This window comes from Grammomys surdaster, unplaced genomic scaffold, assembly GCF_004785775.1.
Source record: "Grammomys surdaster isolate TR1022 unplaced genomic scaffold, NIH_TR_1.0 126187, whole genome shotgun sequence".
NCBI classification, from domain to species: Eukaryota; Metazoa; Chordata; class Mammalia; order Rodentia; family Muridae; genus Grammomys; species Grammomys surdaster.
This window is the reverse complement of record NW_021620993.1, coordinates 2,252,232-2,273,713: the sequence shown is the minus strand read 5'-3', so window position 1 is coordinate 2,273,713 and position 21,482 is coordinate 2,252,232. Positions and strand designations below refer to the sequence as shown.

General features: G+C 41.7%; 1 protein-coding gene across 2 annotated transcripts in view; it reads right to left on the bottom strand.

Moving 5' to 3' along the window:
• Stk32b (serine/threonine kinase 32B) overlaps positions 1-21,482 on the bottom strand; it is a 239,752-nt gene that overhangs the window by 154,497 nt on the left and 63,773 nt on the right. For both annotated transcript variants that reach the window (XM_028758246.1, XM_028758247.1), the window contains exon 2: positions 19,933-19,988. In XM_028758246.1, the coding sequence (XP_028614079.1) occupies positions 19,933-19,988 (56 nt within the window). The remainder of the gene's footprint in view (positions 1-19,932; positions 19,989-21,482) is intronic.

Genomic DNA, 21,482 nt, shown 5'->3' with positions numbered 1-21,482 from the left:
TCTGGCCCTTTCCTAGGATTACACTATTGATATGCGTGTGTGCATACTGCTCCAGTGACCTCATTCCTGGGACACTTGAGGAAACCTGGAAGGACAGAGTCAAGCAAACCTGAGATAGAACGTCTCTGTGCCACAGGCAGCAGAACTGAAAAGGCTGGGAAACCCAAGCCTGCTGGAGCTCACACGATGCCCGCACCAGCCACATGTGCCTCATGCAGATCTGCACGACTTGGCGTTTGCCATGAATTCTTTCCATCTTGCTTTGGATCAATATTCCCTTACTGCCCTCCAGTTCTTCTCTTTTTGGAATAGGAATGTTTGTTTTGTTCCTTGTATAAGTATGGGGCTTGATTTTTGTCTTTAGTATATAGAGGTTCACAGTTAGACTGTATTGTGTTTCAGAAGAGACCTTGGACTTTTGAGTAGTGTGGGAACAGATAAGGACTATGGGGACTTTTGAAGTTTGAATGAATGTATTTTGCAGTTTAAGATAACCATAACAGTGTGGGGGCCAAGGACAGAGTGCTACGAATGTGGAGTGCCCACCATGGGCTTATGTGTTTAAACACTTGGTCCCCAGTAGGTGTTTTGAAAGACTGTAGGACCTTTAGGTGGTAGAGCCTTGCTGGAGGGAATGGTTTATCAGGACCTTGAGGTTTTATAGGCCAGTTATACTTCCCGTTCCTTTTCTGCTTCCTGTTCCTCTAAAATGTAAGGTGTCTCAGCTACTCCTACCAGCATGGAGCCATTTGCCTCCAGATCTTGCCATCCACTGTGCACCATATTATCTTAAACTCTAATCCAAAGTGAGCCATGCCTTATAAGGTGCTTCTTGAGGGGCATTTAGCTACCTCAAGAAGAAAATCAACAGCTACACTTGGTTTCAGTTACCCACAGTCAACAGTGGTCTGAAAATATGAAACCATCATAGATAAATCGCTCATAAATTCTAAACTACCCATCATTTCAGTACACTACCATCCCACATTTTCCCACTCCACCCTGTCTAGGGTATCCACACTGTATGTGCTACACTACCAATAACATTCACAAGTCCTTTTTCCTTTTTATATGATTTGAGAATTTCCTACATGCATATAATGTATTTCTTCAAATCCATCCCATTTCCTTCTCTCTAACTTCTCCTTTATCTTGATCACCATTATTCTGTCTCAGTTTCCTGTGCTCTTTTTTAAACTCACTGACTCCACTTACTGTATATGGGTGTAGAACAGTTTACTGGAGCACAATAGCATCCAAAAACCACATTCTTGAAGAAAACAGACTCTTCCCAACAACGCCATTCTTTTCTAATCACTTCCCAGAGATGGGCGGAGTTTTGTGAACCCCTCCCACATCCATGCTGGGGGTTTGATTAGTTTGATCTTGTACTGATCTTCTGTATGTAGTCACAGGTGCTGTGAGTTCATAAGTGTAGCAGTACTATCTGGTCTTGGAAATATTGTTTCCCTGAAGATGTCTACTGCTTCTGGACATCCTAAAATCCTTCTACCAAGCCCTCAAATCTAAAACATTTCCAAGTTCCTTCTACAAAGCAAGTATTGCTCTGAGACCCAACTATATAAAGACCCATCAAAGAAAGTGAATTGTAAGTCAACCTCCCTGACAAATATAAACATAAAATTTCTCAATGAAATACTTGTAAACTACATTTAAGAAACATCCAAAAAGATTGCTCAGTATGATGAAGCTGATGCCATTCCAGAGATTCAAAGATGGTTCAGAATATGTAAATCAGTTATTATAACCCACTATAAAAATAGTCTCAAGGACATAAACCATAGTATCATTTCATTGGATGCAAAAAGGTCTTGACAAAACTCAACATCCCTTCATGATAAAAGTCCTGGAGAAATTTGGGATATAGGGGATGTATTGTCAATGCAATCAGGACAATTTACAACAAGCTCACAGTCAACATCATGTTAATCTTGGAAAAACTCAAAATATTTTCACTACAATTAGGAACAAGGCTTCCCTCACTTTTGATCACTGTAGTGTTTGAAGTCTTAGCTAGAGCAGTAAGACAAGTTGAATAAGATATAGAGAAGATACAAATAGGAAAGGAAGAAATCAAAGTATCTTTATTTGCAGATGATATGACTATTATAAAATACCTTAAAGATTCTATCAGAAAACTTATAGCCAATGAATATGCTCAGCAAAGTAGCAGGATACAAAATTAATACACTAAAATCGGTAACTTTCCTATATAAAAATAAAAAATATACTGGAAAAGTAGTAGGGGAAACAATACTATTCAAAATAGTCTCAAACAAAATTCTGGAAAAAAATATAACCCAGGGTGTGAAAGAATTGTATTTAAGATATTAGAAAAGACTCAGAAGATGGAAAGACCTCTCACACTCATGCCAGGATTGGTGACATAAAAATGGTCATCCTACCAAAAGCAATTTATAAACACAGTTCAACTTCCATCAAAATTACAATGCAATTCTTCTCAAAAACTGCAAAAACAATCTCAAAACTCATACAGAAACACAAAATAACTAGGGTATTCAAAACAATTCGAAGCACTAAAAACATTGGTGGAGGTATCTCTGTCTCTGTCTTCAAATTACATCATGGAACTATGATAATAAAGATAGCATGGTAATGGTCTCACCTTGCGCAAAACTCAAGTTCAAATGGATCAGAGACTTCTACATAAGATCTGATGCACTGAACCTGATAGAGGATTAAGTATGGAAACAGTTCATCTGGTAAGTACAGAAAATGTTCTGAAACGGACCTGGCCGTGCAGGCATTAAGAACAATAATTGATAACCGGGGCTCGTGAAAACTTCTATTCACAAAGGACACCATCTTTCAGATGAAGTAGCAGCCTACAGAAGAATGGGGAAAAGACTTCACCAGCTATACATCTGACAAAGGATTAGTATCTAGAATATACAAAGATCTCAAAAAAATTAAACAGCAAGAAAATAAACAACACAATTAAAAATTAGAGCATGGAACCAAAAGTATTCTGAAAAGATGAAATGCAAATGGCTAAGAAATAGTTTTAAAATTTTTTCAGTATTGTTAACCATTAGGGAAACACAAATAAATCTACTATGAGATTTTGTCTTACATGAGTCAGAATAGCTAATATTAAAACAAACAAAACAAAAGCCAAATGTTGGTGTGGATGTGGGAAACAAGAACACATTGGTTAATGATGGGAGTAAAAGTCAGTACATTCACTATGGAAATGATTGTGCAGGTTCCTAAAAAGATAGAAATGGACTTACCACATGATCCAGCTATTCCACTCCTGGAAACATACCCAAAGGACTTTATATCTTACTACAAAGATGCTTGCACATTCATGTTCATTGATGCTTTATTCACAAAAACCAGAAACAAAAGACAACCCAGATGTTCATCAACTAGCAAATCAACAAAGAAAAAAAATGTGATTGTGTGTGTGTGTGTTTGTGTGCGTGTGTGTGTGTGTTATTCAGTCATGAAGAAAAATAAAACTATAAAACTTAAGAGGTTAATTGATGGTGCTGAAAATAATCGTTCTGATAGAGGAAGCCAGAATCCCAAATACAGTGTCACAATTCTCACATGTGAAGGCTAGCTTCAAATATTCAAATATATGTGTTTAAATTGGAATACCCATTGACTCCAGGAAACCTGTAAGAGGTTGTGGGTAGGAGCTCAAGGAAGAGGGGATAGAATTTAGGTGGTGTGAAAGGGGAAACGTAAATTAAGGAATAGGAAGGGTAAAATATGATGAGAATTGGAGAGAAAGGTAGAAGAGGGAGTATGTAGAGAGATAATCAGAAGGCCTCTTGGGAATGAGATAGATTGGTGCAATATAACACTGCTTGTGTTCATCTGACCCCTATGGACCAGCATACATCACAACAGCTATGCCAATTCCCTCACACAACATCATTCATGTCTGTACAATCTCATATCATCACAAGAGCAAGGCAAATACAACACACTAACGCACTTTAAAAGAGAAAGACCTCATTCACATAACTTCTACTACAGAACGTTCCTAGAATTGTTCTGTTTTATCATTGTTGTTAATTTCATGCTGCATTGGCTTCACACAGTAAACTATTACAGGCAGGTTTGCATGAATGTATATATAAGGTTTATCTGAGTTTTCAGATACCAAATAGGTGTCTTGAAATGCTGCCCAAGGAATTGGGTTGTTAGTGTATTTCCAAACAAGGTTCTATTCTAAAGATCAGGAAAACATAATTTAGAAGTTGCTATTTAACCTACCATGGCTGCAATTTCCACCCCACCTGTTTAGATACAGGAAATGAAGCACAAGCAGGTTTCAATTATTTCTTCAGACTCAAAACTCAAACTCCATTTCTACACCTCCCCATCTGTTAATCATCACTGACACTACCTCCCAGGGGAAATGATGTGGTAAAAGATGCTAGCAATAAGACAGTGGGCCAAGGAAGTGGGTTAAAGAGCTCTGGTTTTCTCCTGACACATCCAGATGCTCTTCTGTTAGAAATTTAAACCCCTTTCTGCTGCTACACACTCTGTATCAGTTCAAGGCAGATACAAGAGAGTGGGGAAAAGCCTGAACATACTTCTCTTCCTCTATCTGAACTGAGTCATTTGAAGTTCACCCTGCACCCTAACAGAGAATCTACGTGATATCAAGGAAGTAGAGCATCCAAAGACAATAAATGACATCTGAATCTCAATGGATTACATAGGGCATGATGTTAAACTTCCCAAATATTATCTTTCCAGACAGTGAAATTAATGACATGAAGTTAAAAGTATGAAATTCTTCAGTATGCAGTAAATTTGAGACACAAAATATGAGGAAGCAATTGTGTAGTACACAAAGGCCTTCAGGGGCTTGTGGGAATTCAAGCAGGCTCCTGAAGCCCTGAGACCATGTCTGAAGGCAGACAGCAGTGGGTGGATAATGTCACCAATCAGAGCCTCTTGTTTCTGTTGCTTCTCATTTGCATTCTCAGAAGAGGACCAGGAACCAAACAGGAGACAGGAAGATGGTAGATTGGAGACAGCACGATTCTGCATCTCAACAAATCTAAAACAAGTTGCCAGATGTACAGTTTCAGAAAGAGCCTTTCCTCTGCTGATTAATTTAGCAGTCACTTCTGTAAACCCATGGAGTTCCATGGGAGAGAGAAGAGGTGTGGTTTCTATCTCACGAATGCTGTAGTACAACAAACCACTCAAAAGAAGTAAGGTGGGAGGAAGACCAGCAGTCTCAACAAACCTGGACCACTGAGATCACTCAGACACTGAGCCACCAACCAGGCAGCATACACGAGGTAATATGAGGCCCCAAACACATTTACAGCAGAGGACTGCTGGGTCTGGACTCAGTGAGAGAAGATGCACCTAACTCTGAGAGATTTAAGGCCCCAGGGAGTCAGACAGCCTGGTGGTGGATGGGGGTGGGGGTGGGGACATTCTCTTGGAGACGGGAGTGGGGGAGGAGGAATGGCGGGCTGTGGGAGGGCAGACCTGGATGTGGTTAATGACTGGACTATAAAGAAAAATGAAAGTAATTTTTAAAAAAAGAAGTAAAGTGGGAGGTGGGGTGTCCCCTGCAGAGCTGCTCAATTTTAATTTATCAATTTCAAAACAGAAATACATGACTTATATATGAAAATCAAAAACAATATGACTAATCTTAAAGGTTATCAGTTCTCAATAGCTCAAACTAAAGGTAATAAAATTATCAAAATGCCAAAGGATTTAAAGGGTACTTTAAAAATTATAAGTTCAAAGAGGATGAAAACAAGCAAATTAATAAAGTAAGAAAGGCAGTTCAGGATCTGGATAACAAAAGTAGCATTGTGGATAGAAAATTGAGCAAGAAAATTAAGATTATGAAACAAACGAACAAACAGTAAAAATCAGAAATGTTGTAAATGAAAAAATCAATAAGCCAACAAAACAAAATAGTAGAAATCATTTCAGACTAGCAGACTAGCTCAAGAAGAAGAAGAAGAAAGAATAACAGGACTGTAAAAAAAAAAAGAAAGAAAAAGGGGAGATTTAGGAACTATTATAATCAACCAGCAACCAAGAAAAAAATGTGTGGCTACAACATTCAAGAACTCTGAAAAATGAACAAAAGATTAAAGAATCACAGGGTAGAAGGAGCTGAGTTTCAAACTAAAGGCACAGAAAACCTACTCAGTGATATTACAAAAAAGAAAACCACAAACCAAAGGAAAGATATGGGTCACAATTCAGAAAGTATCTTCAATCTCTAACATTCATGACCAGAAAAGAATCTTTCCATATTATTACAGAATAAAGAGACAGTATTAATAGCCAAAGAGAAAAATATCAATTACAACAGAAAACTCATGAAAATGATCTCAGACCTCAAACCCAGAAAAGCACAGATTGACTTCATCCAAGTTCTGAGAGTAAATAGCTACGAACCAATATATCCAGCAAAGCTATCTTTCAAAGATGATGAAGAAATGACTTACACAAGAATCACAACTTAAACATCCATGAACACTGAGCTCAGGCTGTGAAAAATATCTGAAAGAATTCTACACATAAAGAAAGAAGATGATCACAAGTGAAATTCATAGGAAAACAAGACCAGATAAAACCAATGAGACAAATAACCAAACACAAAACCAGAAAAAAAATCAAACTTGCCCAGCTCAGTCATTCAGGAGTCTCCTGAGATGAATAGGAGAGAAAGAAAAAAACAAACAATAATTTAACAGTAAAAAAAAAAAAACCTCTCTTGATAAAAACTGTAAATATAAATGGCCTCATCTATGTAATTAAAAGATGAAGACTACCTCACTGGATCAATACACACAGTTTGCTGTCTGAAAGAAACATGAATCATTGGCAAAATACAAACTGAGAGTCAACAGATCAAAAACTATATACCAAGCAAGCAGAAGCCTGTAAAAAAGGATGATAAGAAAGTCTGGACAGAATATTAATGGGTGGCTTCAACACCCCATTTTCAGTAGGTGGGTTATCTAGACCCAAAAGTAGTGGGGCTGCAGAGATGGCTTAGCAGTTAAGAGCATTCGTTGCTCTTGCAGAAAGTTTGAGTTTGGTTTCCAGCGTCCACGTGGTGGCTCACAACATTCACAACTTCCAGTTCAAGGGGATCTGAAGCCCTTGTCTGACCTCTGCAGCACCAGACGTGCATAGTGCACTTGCATTCATGTATAACTATAAAATGGAAGCAGTAATTGTCTCTAAACTCAAAAAAGCCCAGGACTTAACAGCTTTAATGTTGAATTCTACCATAACTTTATAGAAAAACATCAATGCTCTTCAAACTTTTCCATAAAATAGTAAGATAAGAAACACTACCTAACTCATTCTATGAAACAAGTATCACTATGATGTAAACATAGCAGCTAACAGTTATGAACACAACAAAAAAGAACTATGATTAATTTCCCTAATGTTTAGAAAAGTGGAAAACTATCAATGAAATTCTTGAAAACCAATTTCAATAACCTGTTTGAAAAAAATTGCACACCACTGTGCAGTTGGTTTCATCATGGGAATCCAAGGACATTTCAACATGCATAAATCAGTAAGTAGAAAGTAGCATGTAAATACAATCAAGGATGAAAACTGTGAGATTATCTTGGTAGATGCAGAAAGGACGTTTAAAAGTCCCTGAAGGAATTATATATAGAAAAAGCATAACTCAACATAATCAAGGCTATATATGAAAAACTTACAGCCATCATTATGCTAAATGGGGAAATACCACAAACATTCATCCTAAAATCAAGAACCAGGCATGGGTGTTCACTATCTTCAATCTCATTCAAAGTAATGCTAGAATTCTTATATAATAATAAAGCAAGAGAAAGAAACATAATATAAGCAGTTTAAAGATAAACTAAAAGTTTTTCTATGGTTTCTCGGTGGAGTGTGGAATGTGGGGTTGGGGTGGGGGTGGAAATGGGGATGGGGTGTAAGTAGGGGTGTGTACTTACATGTGTATGGAAACTACAGGACAACCTTGCCTTGTTGTTCCTTGAAGTGAAAACTTGAGGGTTCTTTGGAAAGTCAGTTGGATGGTGCTTTGCTGAGGCAAACATGTGAAGGAATGTTTAGCTGAAGCAGACACAGGAGAAAAGATGTTCTGCTAAAGTAAGCATGTGAAAGGACATGTAATAAAAGATTCTTTGCTAAGGTCACACATGTATTGGTTCACCTCACATTACATTGCATGGTTGAGCTGCATTTGTCAGGACTCCATAGAGAGAAACACATCAAAAGAACTTCTGGTGGTGTGCTGCAGTTTCTTGCTGCTTCCTCCAACTGGGACTGATTGGCAGAGTGATGTCAACTGAAACAGACCCATGTGCTAAAGCAAGATATGTGCTGAGGCAAGACTTGTAGAGGACACATGATGTTTGGAGTGAGCTAGCTATGCAGTGCTTGTGGGTCTCGAGTCTTTGCTGATCTTCTCTTCTCTGATCTTCACTTCCCTGAGAGAGGCACAGCTGAGAACTACTTCTGGTATTCCTGTTTGTCCCTCCCGCTGACTTGTGCCAAGGCTAGGGCCTGGCTGTCTTTTCTAGGTTGTGTCACCACTGTTGTTATCCTGACTCTACCAAACTGGACTGCTGGTGTATCCATGAAGTGTTTGTGAGTAGATCAAGCTACTGCTGACCTGTGAACTGAACTGTTGATTTCCATACAACACAGATGGGAGTTGCTCCACTGAACCTTTCTAAACAGGTCCATTTCCCCCACCACCCGTGTCCTTTCTTTCCCACTATCTTTGGTGGGTAGTGGGCTAAAAGGGAGATTAAAGCATTTAAGAATCATTATTATGTTTATTTTGAAAATTTATTATTATATTTATTTATTATTATTTATTATTATTATATATTTTTTGAAAAAAATTAAAGTTACATTCCTCAGCTTCTATCAATCTTTTCCTTTTCAAACATGGTCTCCCTTTGGCCAGGCCCCATGTAGGCCAGCCTGCATAGTCAGAGAGCCCAGAGATCCACCTGTCTTGCCTCTGTATTGAAGAGATTATAAGCCCATACCACCATGCTCAACACTTTTGTAAAACTTAGGTTCTAGAAAAGCACTTTACTGAGTTATATTACCACCCCCTCAAATAATCTCTATTTACAGACAATCTTATCCTGGACTTAAAACACCCTAAGAACACGACCCGAAAACTCTTGGCTTTGATCAACACTTCAGCAAAGTTGCAAGATATAAAAGCAACATACAAAAATAATCAGTTTTTCTATATACTAATGAATGTGCTAAGGAAAAATCAGGAAAACAAGCCAATCCTCCTCACAGTAGCATAAAACAGATGCCAAGGACAGTGAAAGACTCCTACAATGAAACTTTAGAATGTGGAATATAGAATATTAGAATATTAAAATGAATCTGAAGTAAGCCCATTGTGTCTGGAAGGAAGATGATCTAAAGAGACAGGTGTGACCCTCCTGTTGGCTGTTAAAACGATGGTCCTCATGGGATTGGAATTTCCCCAACAATCTCATACTGGGAGAAGAAAAACGCTGAAGCTTGGTACCAGACAGGGAAAAGATTTGTCTGCCATAAAATGATCTCACACGGTTCTGATGTTTCAGACCAGAAGACATGAGAGCCAAGAGAATAACAGATCAGTGGATGAGTAGAAGGCAGGACAGCATCTTGATCATGACTGCTTAGTAATATTTATTTGTTGCTCTATTTATTTGAACCTAAACCTCATGTCAGAACCTGAAAATGGACTTGGGTGTATCACTGGACTACTTTATTTCTTCCACTTACCAACATTATGGATAAATGTTCTTATTTTGATTTGTAGTTGCCAGCTGGCTTCATTGGCCTACTGAGATTGAGTGCCCCGATCTACTTGGTTAGGGCTGCCAGGACTTCCAAGGCCCTAACAGCTCCAGTAACAGCTGCACAGAAGCATTGCCAGGTGATGGACCGATCAACACCTGGAAACCAGCCCTGGAGATTCTGGGCTAACTTCAAGAGGAATCTACAGCACATGGATGCATGTGGCTTCCATTCTAGGGAGATGATCAGGAGTAAAGATCAGTATTGTTGCTCATAGACACTCTCTGCCAAGGTTCTGGAAGTACCTATCATAAAACTCTAAAAATAGGCCTTTAGAGGCACTGACCCGCCTCAGAAAGGCTGCCCCAAGCCTTGTCCACAGGAAATCATAGCTAATGAAGCAAGAACAAGTGATCCGACCAAAGCCACCCTAAGCTGCCCACAAGGGAAGGCCCCAATTAACTTCTCATTAGTAGAAACCAATTAGGCTTTGGGGTTATCATCAGTCACTATGATGTGTTGGGACAATAAACAAACACTAACTGGTGTAGAACACAGCATTTGCTAAGGAAAGTGTGGGCCAAGAGTGCAATTCCAGCAAGGCAGAGAAAGCTCCCAAGCCGTCAAAAGGATGATACCCATGAGGAATCCACATAGCACCAGAATCCCTTGGGTATCATGATCTACTTTATGTCCCCAGCACTGACAGCCTTGACCCATGAGCATCCCAGAAATCCCAGAGGACATATGAATTTCTGGGGGGTTGGTTTGGTTGATTATTTGTTTCTATTTTTTGTTTTTTGTTTTGGTAGGGGTAGGTATCGTCGTAGTGGACACTGATGTACAGCCAGAGTTGGGTAGATACATAAGAACTTTCTAGAAACTTCTTATTTGCCTATGTCTTTACTACCCTTTTTCTAGCCAGGGCTCTCAACACCCTTAGCGTAGCCATCACAGGCTCCTGGGAGGACTGGTAATGTTACAGCAGAAGTCAACAATAGCTGGGAACTGAGCATGCAGCTCCCAGTGTGAGCCCAAGCTGTCCCTTCCTACCTGGCTCCACAAGGTTGGGCCCCAAATATTACTGTCTTCCTTTTGAGACTCACCTCCAGCCACCCTGAGCGAAAAGCAGGGCACCTCAGTGTCCATCTCGCCACGTGTGGGGCTCCACCATTTACCAGTTCCTACCGCTGCGCCTGGTTCCTGATGTGTTTCTATTTATTGACTTTCTTAATCCTCTGAGCCATCTCCTTGATTAACCTCCTTCTGTGTGTGCCACACCTTATTAATTCCATATCTCTGGAGAACCCCCACAAATGTGCTGGCAACCATCCAGACCTTTGAACTCAGCCTTTGACTCCTAGTCTCCAACGTGCCTGCAGAGTTATGGAGGCCATTTCTGCTGGCACCTGCTATTTTTCCATTACCCTCTAAAGAGGGAGCACATCAAGCTTACATAGCTGTGTACTTTACTGTTGTGATGGACAGTTTTATGTCATCTTAATACAAGCTACAGTTAGATAGAAAGAAGAACCTCAATTGAGAAAATATCCCTAGCATAACAGCCTGTAGGCAAGTCTGAGGGGCATTTTCTTAATTTATAATTGACGTGATAGGGCCCATTATAAGTAGTGCTATCCCTGGGCTGATGGTCTTAGGTGCTATAAGAAAGCAGGCAGAGCAAGTCATGAGGAACAAGCCGGTATGTCAGATTCCACCATGTCTCTGCTTCAGTTCCTGCCTCCAGGTTCCGACTTTGAGTTCCTGCCCTGCCTTCCCTCCATAATAGAATCTAGTCTGTAAGAAAAATTAAACTTTTACTTTTCCAAGCTGTTTTTTGGTCATTGTACTTATCACATAAATAGGAACCTGACTAAGACAATTGTAAAATATTGGTCCCTAGTGAATGTATTCAAGGACACCAGTGTGGGGATTGAACCCTGTGGAGAAAGATTTTTTACCGTGGCCTCCATGGAGTGGCTGAAATACCAACATTGCCTGCCATAGCCTGGCACCCCACAGCCTGAATCACCTGACTTTTTTGGTGTTTACATAAGATACTCTTCAATTTAACATCATGGAGATTTTGTGTCAAAGGTGACGGCGATGGATTACAGACCGCCTTGGGTGACGTGTTTTAAGAGTTGATGTAATGGGAAAAATTATAATCTCCCAAATCTATATGCTGAAGTCCTAAAGTCAGGCTATAGAATGTGACTCTTTAAAGAGAGGCCTGTGATAAGGACACAGGAAAAATAAAGTCACAGGGTGGCCCTCACCCAGTCTTCCCTGGGGTCCTCATTCAGAGAGGTTGAGGACATAGCCACACACAGAGACTTGACTAATTGAAGAGCCTGTCTGCAAACCAAGGAGAGAGGAAAAAGTCCTGGACACACCTTGATTTCAATCATGATCTCCAGAGCTGCCATGTCTTGAATGTAAAGTGTCCCCAAAGACTCATTTGTCAAAGCTTGGTCTCCAGATTGTGATGCAATGAACCATAAGAGTCTAACTTCATCAGTGGGTTAACCTGTGTGTGAGCTCAGAGATGAATGTCCTATTTATAGATGGGGCCTGATTGGAAAGAACAGATCAATGAGGGTTTACCTCTGATGTCCATGTCCCCACCACCCCGTCTCTGACAAAGATGCTCCATGTAGAAGAAACTGAAAATGTGGATGAGCAGACAGACCTGACTTTTGGTTGGGGAAGCAAGCATCCTTGACAGGGAAGTGTCCTTGGCCCCAGCCAGAACTTGGAGGCATCGTTAGAGAGCATGCATCTCCTGTGGCAATTAGCAATTTATTAAGTCATTTCCTGGAGCCACAATGTCCTCCAAGAATGCCTCCAACCAAATGCACTAATTAATATGAAAGGAATAAATATTTCATTGCAAACAAATAGACCTCATTCTTCCTTGCTATGTCTGGGAGAACAAGGGTAGCTCATATAAGCATCTCCTTTAAGCTTTCTAAAAAAGGATTCTGACACAAGAACAGCAGCCGGGGAAGTCCGGCAACTTGCCCAGAGGCTTGTGGTTGGGCCAAAATTGCAAGCCAAAGCTCATACACGAAACCTTGCTTCACAACTTAATTAACTGACATAGTTTCCTAAACAGAGCAACCATGTATTCTGAGTCCTGCCTGTCAGAGAGGATGCTTTGCATCAGATAGACCATGTGCCCACAGAAACCTCGGCGCTTACCTCAGGGCCTTTGCACCTGCAGTATCCTCTCGACAGAACTCCTGGATGGACCTGTTACAAGTGCTTTTCCACACCACATTTATATAAAACTGTGCAGACCTGGCAGCTTGGGATGAGACAGCTGACCCTGACTTGTGTATGGGGAGCGCCTGTCTCTGTGCATAACAAGGCAGTACTGAGTCCGAGTTATCATCTGAGCAAAGCCAGCTCAGTTTTATCCAGAATCTTCCTGTGAGGAACATGGAGGGCTATTATCAGGTAACTCCAGGCTACATTCTGTGATTTTTATGCACAGGCTGCCTCTGGCCAGTGAAAGAAGTTCCATTTCTTTTACTTCAATCCTGCAGTCCTCATTCAAAGGGCCCCATCAACAATGGCACGGCCAGGGGAACCCCTAAGTTAGTTTTCCTTCAGGTCCTCTCCACTCTCTCCTGAAAAGGACTCAGCCCTGTTGCTGCTCAAGTCAACATCAAGGGACTACCTCTCCCTGGACTTGCTTCTGCTGCTCTACCATGAAAAGCCAAAGGGTGCCCACAGGGTCTGGAGCCATCAGCACCTCCCAGACTAGGGTATGCCAATGTGACAGTGATTTTCCCACCTGCCTCACAGCTCCTCAGTCACCACTTGCATTTGTCTCTTTCTTTGCTTAGAGCCTCATAGTGTCCTCCTGTTAGACAAGCCTTCAACATCAGCCACTGTGGGGAAAATGGCCACCCACAGAGTCAGCCTGCCCTCTGATACTTAAGGGACAGTTCTACTCACTGAAGGTGGATGGTGTTGCTTGAGTCATGCAACCCCTTGAGCCTTCAACCCATTGCCAGGTCAAACCATGTCACATCACATGCCCATCTCCGGGGGTACATGACAAAAATGGTGAGTGGCAGCCACCCTGGACTCCAGTGAGTAGTTGATGTGTCCTCTGAAGAAAGGGATATCATTACCATAGGAAGGAGGGGGCAGAACAGCAATGGGAGTCCAAGACCCTCTGTGACTTTCCATTCCCAATCTATATTAGAAACATGCACCCAAGTTGAATGTCAGTTCACTCACTGGCCTAGGTACCTAGAGCTGATACATACACACCAGAACTACCCAAAATCCAAAGTATTTTCACAGAGCTCTCTGCTATATCTCAACTACTCCAGAACACAGACCCAAGAAGATTATTGTTTTTTAAGGCTATTTCTTCCTCAATTCAGCCATCAGAATCTGTTTGCTTTGGTGGAGCACAGGAAGTGAGACTGCTCCCAGAATGCACGGGAAATGTGATTGCTGCAGGTCCCGTGTGTACCTGCCGATAGCCAGACTACTGTCATCCTTCATAAGGAACTCTTAATAAATGCTGACAGGCAGCCTGCCCAAGGCAGAGAGCAAAGCTCCGAGCATTCATTCCCTATTAAAAGAGGTCTTGCCTGGCTCCACTACAGCTAAGAGCAGCCTTGAGAGTTAATTAGCTACAAAGGCAGCCATTATTTGGTAGTTCAATCAAAGCAGAGCTTACTCCTGGTCCCAAAATGCAAGCTAATCACACCCCAAGCACCTGACATTAATGTACACTTCCTAAGGACGTAAGGATCTTTATGATATTGCTACGTGGTGGCTTACAAATAGATGCCAGGAAGCTTAGGACTTCTTAAAAAATCCACTATGACCATAAATTTCTAAGACATCAATACTCTAGACAGCTGATACCAAGAGCAGATCTGTGCCAGATAGCAGGACAGGATGAAGCAGAAAAGGCAGACAGTATTGTCAAGAGATGGTGACAGGATAAAGCAATTTTAAAGCAAAGCCACGTGCTAACGTGTCAAACAGAATGTCACAAAGAGATGCAGAGAGTTCAGAACCCAAACTCTCAGTGACAGGAAGGAAAAGAAGAAAGCTATGAAACCCCAACTGTGATGTCGATTGGAAGAGGTTCTGCAAGGTTCGTTGAGCCATTGAATTGGCTCATTAGGGTGGAAATGTGCAAGGTTCTTACACACTGGGCTGGGTTCTTGCTGTTAAGTTCAGCTACCATCACTGGGGTCAAGGACAGGCTTCCTAGGCTTCAGGGTCATAGCTGTTCTGAGAAGTCCAGAGATGAAGAATCTCTGGTATGACATAAGCTTTGTCCCAGGTCTGCAGACCCCTAAGGAGAAGATGAAGTAGGTAGACAGCAAGAAATCTGAGGACAGGAACACCATGACCACACAAAAGACTGACTCTCCAAGACTCACCAAGTTAACTCTCTACTGAAAATGTGATTTAAAAGCTGGGACCTGGCATCCCAGCATTAGGGAGACAGGGAACAGGGGTCCTCAGTCATCAAACTACAGAGCAAGTCTGAAGGTAATTTTCAATACCTGAGACTTTTCCCCAAAGACAAAACAATAATGTGGGAGTGTATGGCTGAAACACAGACTTATAAAAAATTTTGAATCACTGTGAACTTCTATGGTGTATCATTCACCATGCCCTGGACATGCTTGATGGGTAGAGAAGCTGGAGGTGTAGCCACGCTCAGTACAGAAATAAGTAATGTAAAAGATACAAGCCTCAGCACTTAACACTCAGCAAACCATGGGGGGCATGAAGGACTTGTATTCTAATCCTTAGAGTGGCAACTTAAAAACATTGAGAAGTACAACCATAACACAACTAGAAAAAAAAAGGTGGAAAGAGTTAAAGATATAAGGGGAGAAATGGAAAAATAAAAGAGATAAGAAGGAAGCGTGAGCTGAAAACAGCAGCTGTTGTAGCATCTCTGCATGATATAAAGTCCAATGTGGGACAAAGAAATGAAAAGAGGGGCTATATAAACCATGGAAGAATTTACTTTTAAAGCAAAGGTTCCATTTAGATAGACTTTATCACAACCTCCAAAAAATTAATAAAATATTTAAAACTAAACTTCCTAAAAGGTGAGAGACAAGACTAGTGTATATTTTGAATAAAAAAAAAAAACCCCTCTAATATCATCTTTAGAGATCTAAATGTTAAGAAATCACAATGAATTTGACAACTGCAGTAGAAAGGCTGACAGTGTGGAGACTGAGCTGTGCCATCTCTGTGTCTCTGTATCTTAGGGAAACATTATGAAACAAAGTAAACACTCAAGTCCCTAGAGCAACAATTGAAAAAAAAAAGCACATGAGAGTGTAGCTATTACCTTGCTAGAGAAATAAAAAGGAACGGTCTGAAACATACAAAATAGGATAAATAGAAGAACAAAAATAGAGTAATAAATAAAATAATAGAAACACACTAGACATAAGCCAAACAGTAGTTGGTTTAAATAGGTATGGCCCCATAGACTCATGTGTGTGGATGCTTGGCCCCTAGGGAATGGCACTATTAGGAGGTGTGGTCTTATTAAATAAAGTGTGTCACTGTTGGTGGCAGTCTTTGGGGTCTCCTGTGCTCAAGCTCCACCCAGTATGGTACATAGTCTCCTGCTGTCTTTAGATCAAGATGTAGAACTCTGGGCTCCTCCAGCACCATGTCGGCCTGCATGGTGCCATGAGTCCCACCAAGGTGATAATAGACTAAACTTCTGACCTATAAGCCAGCCTCAATTAAATGTTTTTCTTTTGTAAGAGTTGCCTTGGTCACGGTGTCTTTTCACAGCAATGAAACCTTAAGACAAGTACCAAGAATTACATCCACCACAAATCAAATGAACAATCCAATTGCAAAGGCAGAGTTTGTACAGTGAATCTTTTTAAAGCAAGGTCTAACTGTATGCTGTCTTCACAGTATTTATTTTTAATGTAAAGGGAATAATGAAAGTAAGTAGAATATATGCCCCATAAGCAGTAGCTTAAGTACATGGCAATGGTTGTGTTGATGCCAGAGAATATATAAATTAAAATGAGAGTATTAGCGGACAGAAAAGACATTTCATAATAATGGGATCCATTCATCCTGAGAAAGTAACAGAGAGAAAGGTGTGTGCTTCAGACCTCCAATAGCAAGGTGCACACACTGGCAAATTTATGGGAAGACGTGACAACCCCATAGTCATGTTGGAAATTGGACACAACTGTCTCAAATAGACAAACAACATCTCCAAATCATCGAAGACACAGATGTGAACAGTTTCATTGTGTGACTTCTTTTCTCTCGCTGTGACAAAATACCTGCAAGAACTCACTGAAGCATTTGCTTTGGTTCAGAATTTGTGTATACACAGCTCGTTGTGGTAGGGATGGCATGGTGGGAGGAGCATGAGGCAAATGGTCACACTGCATCCACAGTCAGGAAGCAGGTCACTGAATGCGAGTGATCGGCTACCTTTTTGTCTTTCATTCATCTCACACCAAGACATGGCCATCGCTAATGAACAAATGAAATTCAATGATGTATGAAAAGACTGAACTAACGTGTCCATTGGCATTTGCCTGACTATACAAGGTTACCTTAAAATGTGAAAACGAAACAATGTAACTCTCAAAATGACAGACACATAGCTACATCAATGGGCACAAGAAAAGCATCTGACAATTCAACAAGCATACATGACAAACACAACATGGAGCTTTAAACAGTGAACACTGGCCCAGAGTGGGTGGCTGTACTGAGAAGTTGCCCTCAGAACAAGACTGTTTGGCCTCATAGCAGATTGGGGTCAGAGCAATGCTCCTGCCTCCTCTACACAGGGCTATTATGTCCATGGGAAGAGTCGGTATAGCACACTCCGGTGGTGATCTGACTCTGGGCAGTGACATGCTACTGAAAAAAAAAAATCCACCTTAATAAGAAAACTCTGACCACCTAAAGCCAAATGTTCACACAGATAGCCATTCCGCTAAAGAAACATCCTCACGGATGCCCCTCTGATGAGACCTGACTACCTACTTTCTAAAAATAAAAACCTTCCTAGCCTCCAGGGTACCATCCCTTCTCTGAGATCTGGCTGCCTCTGTCTTCCTAGTGACTCGCATCAAACCCTTCTTTTCCATCAGTCTGGTCTTTGAGGAACTAACTCACAGCCCATGTGACATGGGCTGTCACAGCACTGTGCAGTGACAAGAAGGGGAAGTCTTGATCTAGTAGAGGAAGCCTCAGGAAAACTTCGAGAGAACTTTCCTGCAAGGTGAAACAGCAACTTATTCTCCTCTCAGCTCAGAAACAAAGCAGGGAAGGAAAGGGGTTTGGCAGTTACAGCATCACAGAGAACTTGCATGAGGGCTGCAGTTGGGACCCCCAGAACCCACAAAAAAGATGGGTGGGCAGGCCAACACACTAGTATTTTCAGCACACAGAAGGTGTAGACACAGGATCCCCAAAGCAAGCTAGCTGTCACATTAGCCTTACATCCATGAGCTCTGGGTTCAATTGAGAGACCCTGCCCTTGTGAATAAGGTTAAGTGATTGATGAAGACTCCTGACCACAACCACAAGTCTTGACATACATGTGGACACATATGCACCTGCATACACCTGCACACACCTGCCAACCCATGCATATAACACACACCATGCATGTGACACACACACACACACACACACACACACACACACACACACACACAGGAGCAAAGAAAATCCTCCAGAATAAAAACAGAGCTTCTAATCTTCACGACTACTCAGTCCATAATAGAAAGTTTAGCCATTTCAGTAATGCAAGAACCCTAAAAGCACAAGATGGGGAATATAGGTAAAATGACCTGCCCTAGCTTTCTTTTCCTGTTATAAAACCAAAGCCAACTAGGGAAGGAAAAGGCTTATCCCATTATCCACAGAAGTCAAGGAAGGAACTAGAGCAGAAACCAGGAGGCAGGAACTGTGGCAGAGACCAGAAAGGAATGCTGCTTACTAGCCGGCTTGCTTCCCTATACAACCCAGGGCCCCCTTCACAGGGGGCAGGAGGATTGAACTGTCCACCGTATGCTGGAACCTGTCACATCAATCAAGATAATGCTCATGGGCCAATCTGATGGAGACAATTCCTCAGTCAAGGGTCCCTCTTCCCAGTTGATTCCAGTTTGTGTCAAGTTGACAAACACTAACCAGCTCCAAGAAGATGGAAGATTTCCTGATAAAATCTGGAAGCTAAAAACCAACTTTCACAAGTAGCTATTTAAAGAGCAGTGTTTCAGGGGCAGTGCCTGTCCATCAATGAGGAAAGCCCTCACCACCTGCCCCTGCCATCACATGACAATGAGCTGAACCTCTGGAAACCATGAGCCAAGATAAATCTTTTTTTTTTTCTCAAGGTGTTTTATATCAGGCATCCTGTCTCAGCTATAAGAAAAGTAATGTACAGTTACTAGGTACTGGTTCTAATGTTTTGGGTTTAAGTCATTTTATCTATAAAAAATAACTCACAGCACTTGGGAATAACAGAGTACCTGGCTTTTCAAAGGTCAGAATAATTATTGACAAGAGAAGATCCTCTGAGAACAGATTAAGGCTTGGTGTAGGGAGCCTTTTCCCCCTAAAAAGCTTTACCTTCTCCTAATTTTATACACTTTATCCCCACATAATCAAGAATTAACAATGTGAATTTTCTAATAAATAAATAAATAAATAAATAAATAAATAAATAAATAAACAAGTGTCCAAGAGCTGGAAAGAGCCAGTTCAGTTTAAGTTTGGAGAGGGGAAATCCACTTTGCACATTCACATTCTCAAAGAAGAAAGACCTGACATTAGCAACATTGAAGCAACTGCCACCATAAGCCACCTAAGCCCAGATTCTGTCCCATTTTCAGAGTAAAATAGACCAGAGTCCAAGGAAACCATTAAGGCTGTCTTTCATGTCTCAGATTTACAAAACTGAAATATTCTCTCAACTGAAAATGCCCAGCACCCAGCACAAAAGCAGAGCCACAGGAATACACATGCTCGAGCCCAAGCATCAAGACTTTCATATTTCTGTTGTTGTTGTTGTTGTTAAAAGTACATTGTTCTTACCTTTCCGAAACTCCCTTTACCAATGGCCCGCAGGATCTGGAAGTGGTCAAAGTTGACTGTAAAAAAGGAGAAGGTGACAATCAGGTACATTGTGTCCACATGCTGCCCACTTGCTCTGCTGGCTTCTGCTCACCAATGTTATCCACCCAGTGTTACCACCTGGTCACTGAGGCGCTGCCAGATGAAGGACATTTCATTCCCCCCCCCCAAGCACAGTCAAAACCACAGGTGCATAGGATGAGACATCTTGCAGGGGCCAAAGGAGGTGACAACACAAAAGCTCCACTATTTGGATTTCACATTCTCATGTGTGCTTTTCCATTCTCCAGGTGGACCTGTCCCCACTGAGGGCCCCTCTGGTGTACCCAACACTCTTGAGGTCAGACTACAGCTTACCTGTGCCTGCTGTTGCGTTTTCTGTCTGATCTTCCACAGTCGGTCCAACCCTGGCAATGAGGCGACTGCAGTCCAAACACGCTGACCCACACCACACTCCCGCTGTCACACCATCCCTTGCCTCCGTTTAGCTCCCTCTGCATCCTTACCCTCCAGTCCTCACTGACCAGCATCTACAAACCTCTGCACTGAAGCATATCAGCAGCATATGGCAGCAAAGAATGCTGATTGTCATGAGCATCTCTCGGGGTCCCTGGGCCCCCTTTCCTTTTGTTTTTAACACAGGATCTCATGTAGCCCAGGCTGACCTTGAGCTTCTGTTTCCTCTTCCTGTTTCTTTGCAGTGTTGAGATTATAGACATGCCATAGTGTCAAGTTTATGCGATGCTCAGGATTGATCCAAAGACTATGTGCATACTAGGCAAGCGCTCTGCCAACTGAGCTACACCCCAGGTCCCTTCTCTCCTTTCAAAAGTATCTACTTGACCTCTAGAGAAGAGCCTTCTCCTGAACGCCCCCTTCAGCAACTTCTACATACTCAGTCTTTCCCCTGACCCAATACCCCTGGAAGGGACACTGGAATCTGTCAGCTGCCTGTCACACAACTACTGCCCTGGCCTCCAGCGGGTTCTGTGGCATGCCAGAGACTGACAAAGTATTCCTGACCTTTAGGTACTTTGAACTGATGCCTGCCTCAGAGTACTCTTGAAGGACTCAAAGATACCTTGAACTTCATGGATGCCACAGACCCCAGACAGAGTGATATCTACTTTCCTCTGACCACACATTTCAGTACATCCAGAAGACCCCAGGCTGGGAGGCACTAATCTTTTCCAACTACAGTAGCTCAAAGCCAAGGATTCATCTGTCTCCTTCCCCTCCAAATCCTACCTTTAGTCCTTTGTCAGGGTGGGTCAGTATTTCCTCCTCTGCTCTTTCATCTGTCTATCCTGAGGCCCCTTTGCTTTCTACCTTTCTCTGTCACCTGACCTCTATAGTGGCCTCTCAACCTCCCCCTCTTACCCTCCCTGAGGATATCCATATGTAATAAAGATAGCAATCATGTCTGTTCCCTGTTTACTCCCTTGCCCTGACCCTTCTGTCTTATCCATGGAGAGCATACTCCTTCCTGAACTGCACGGTCCCTGCCTGTC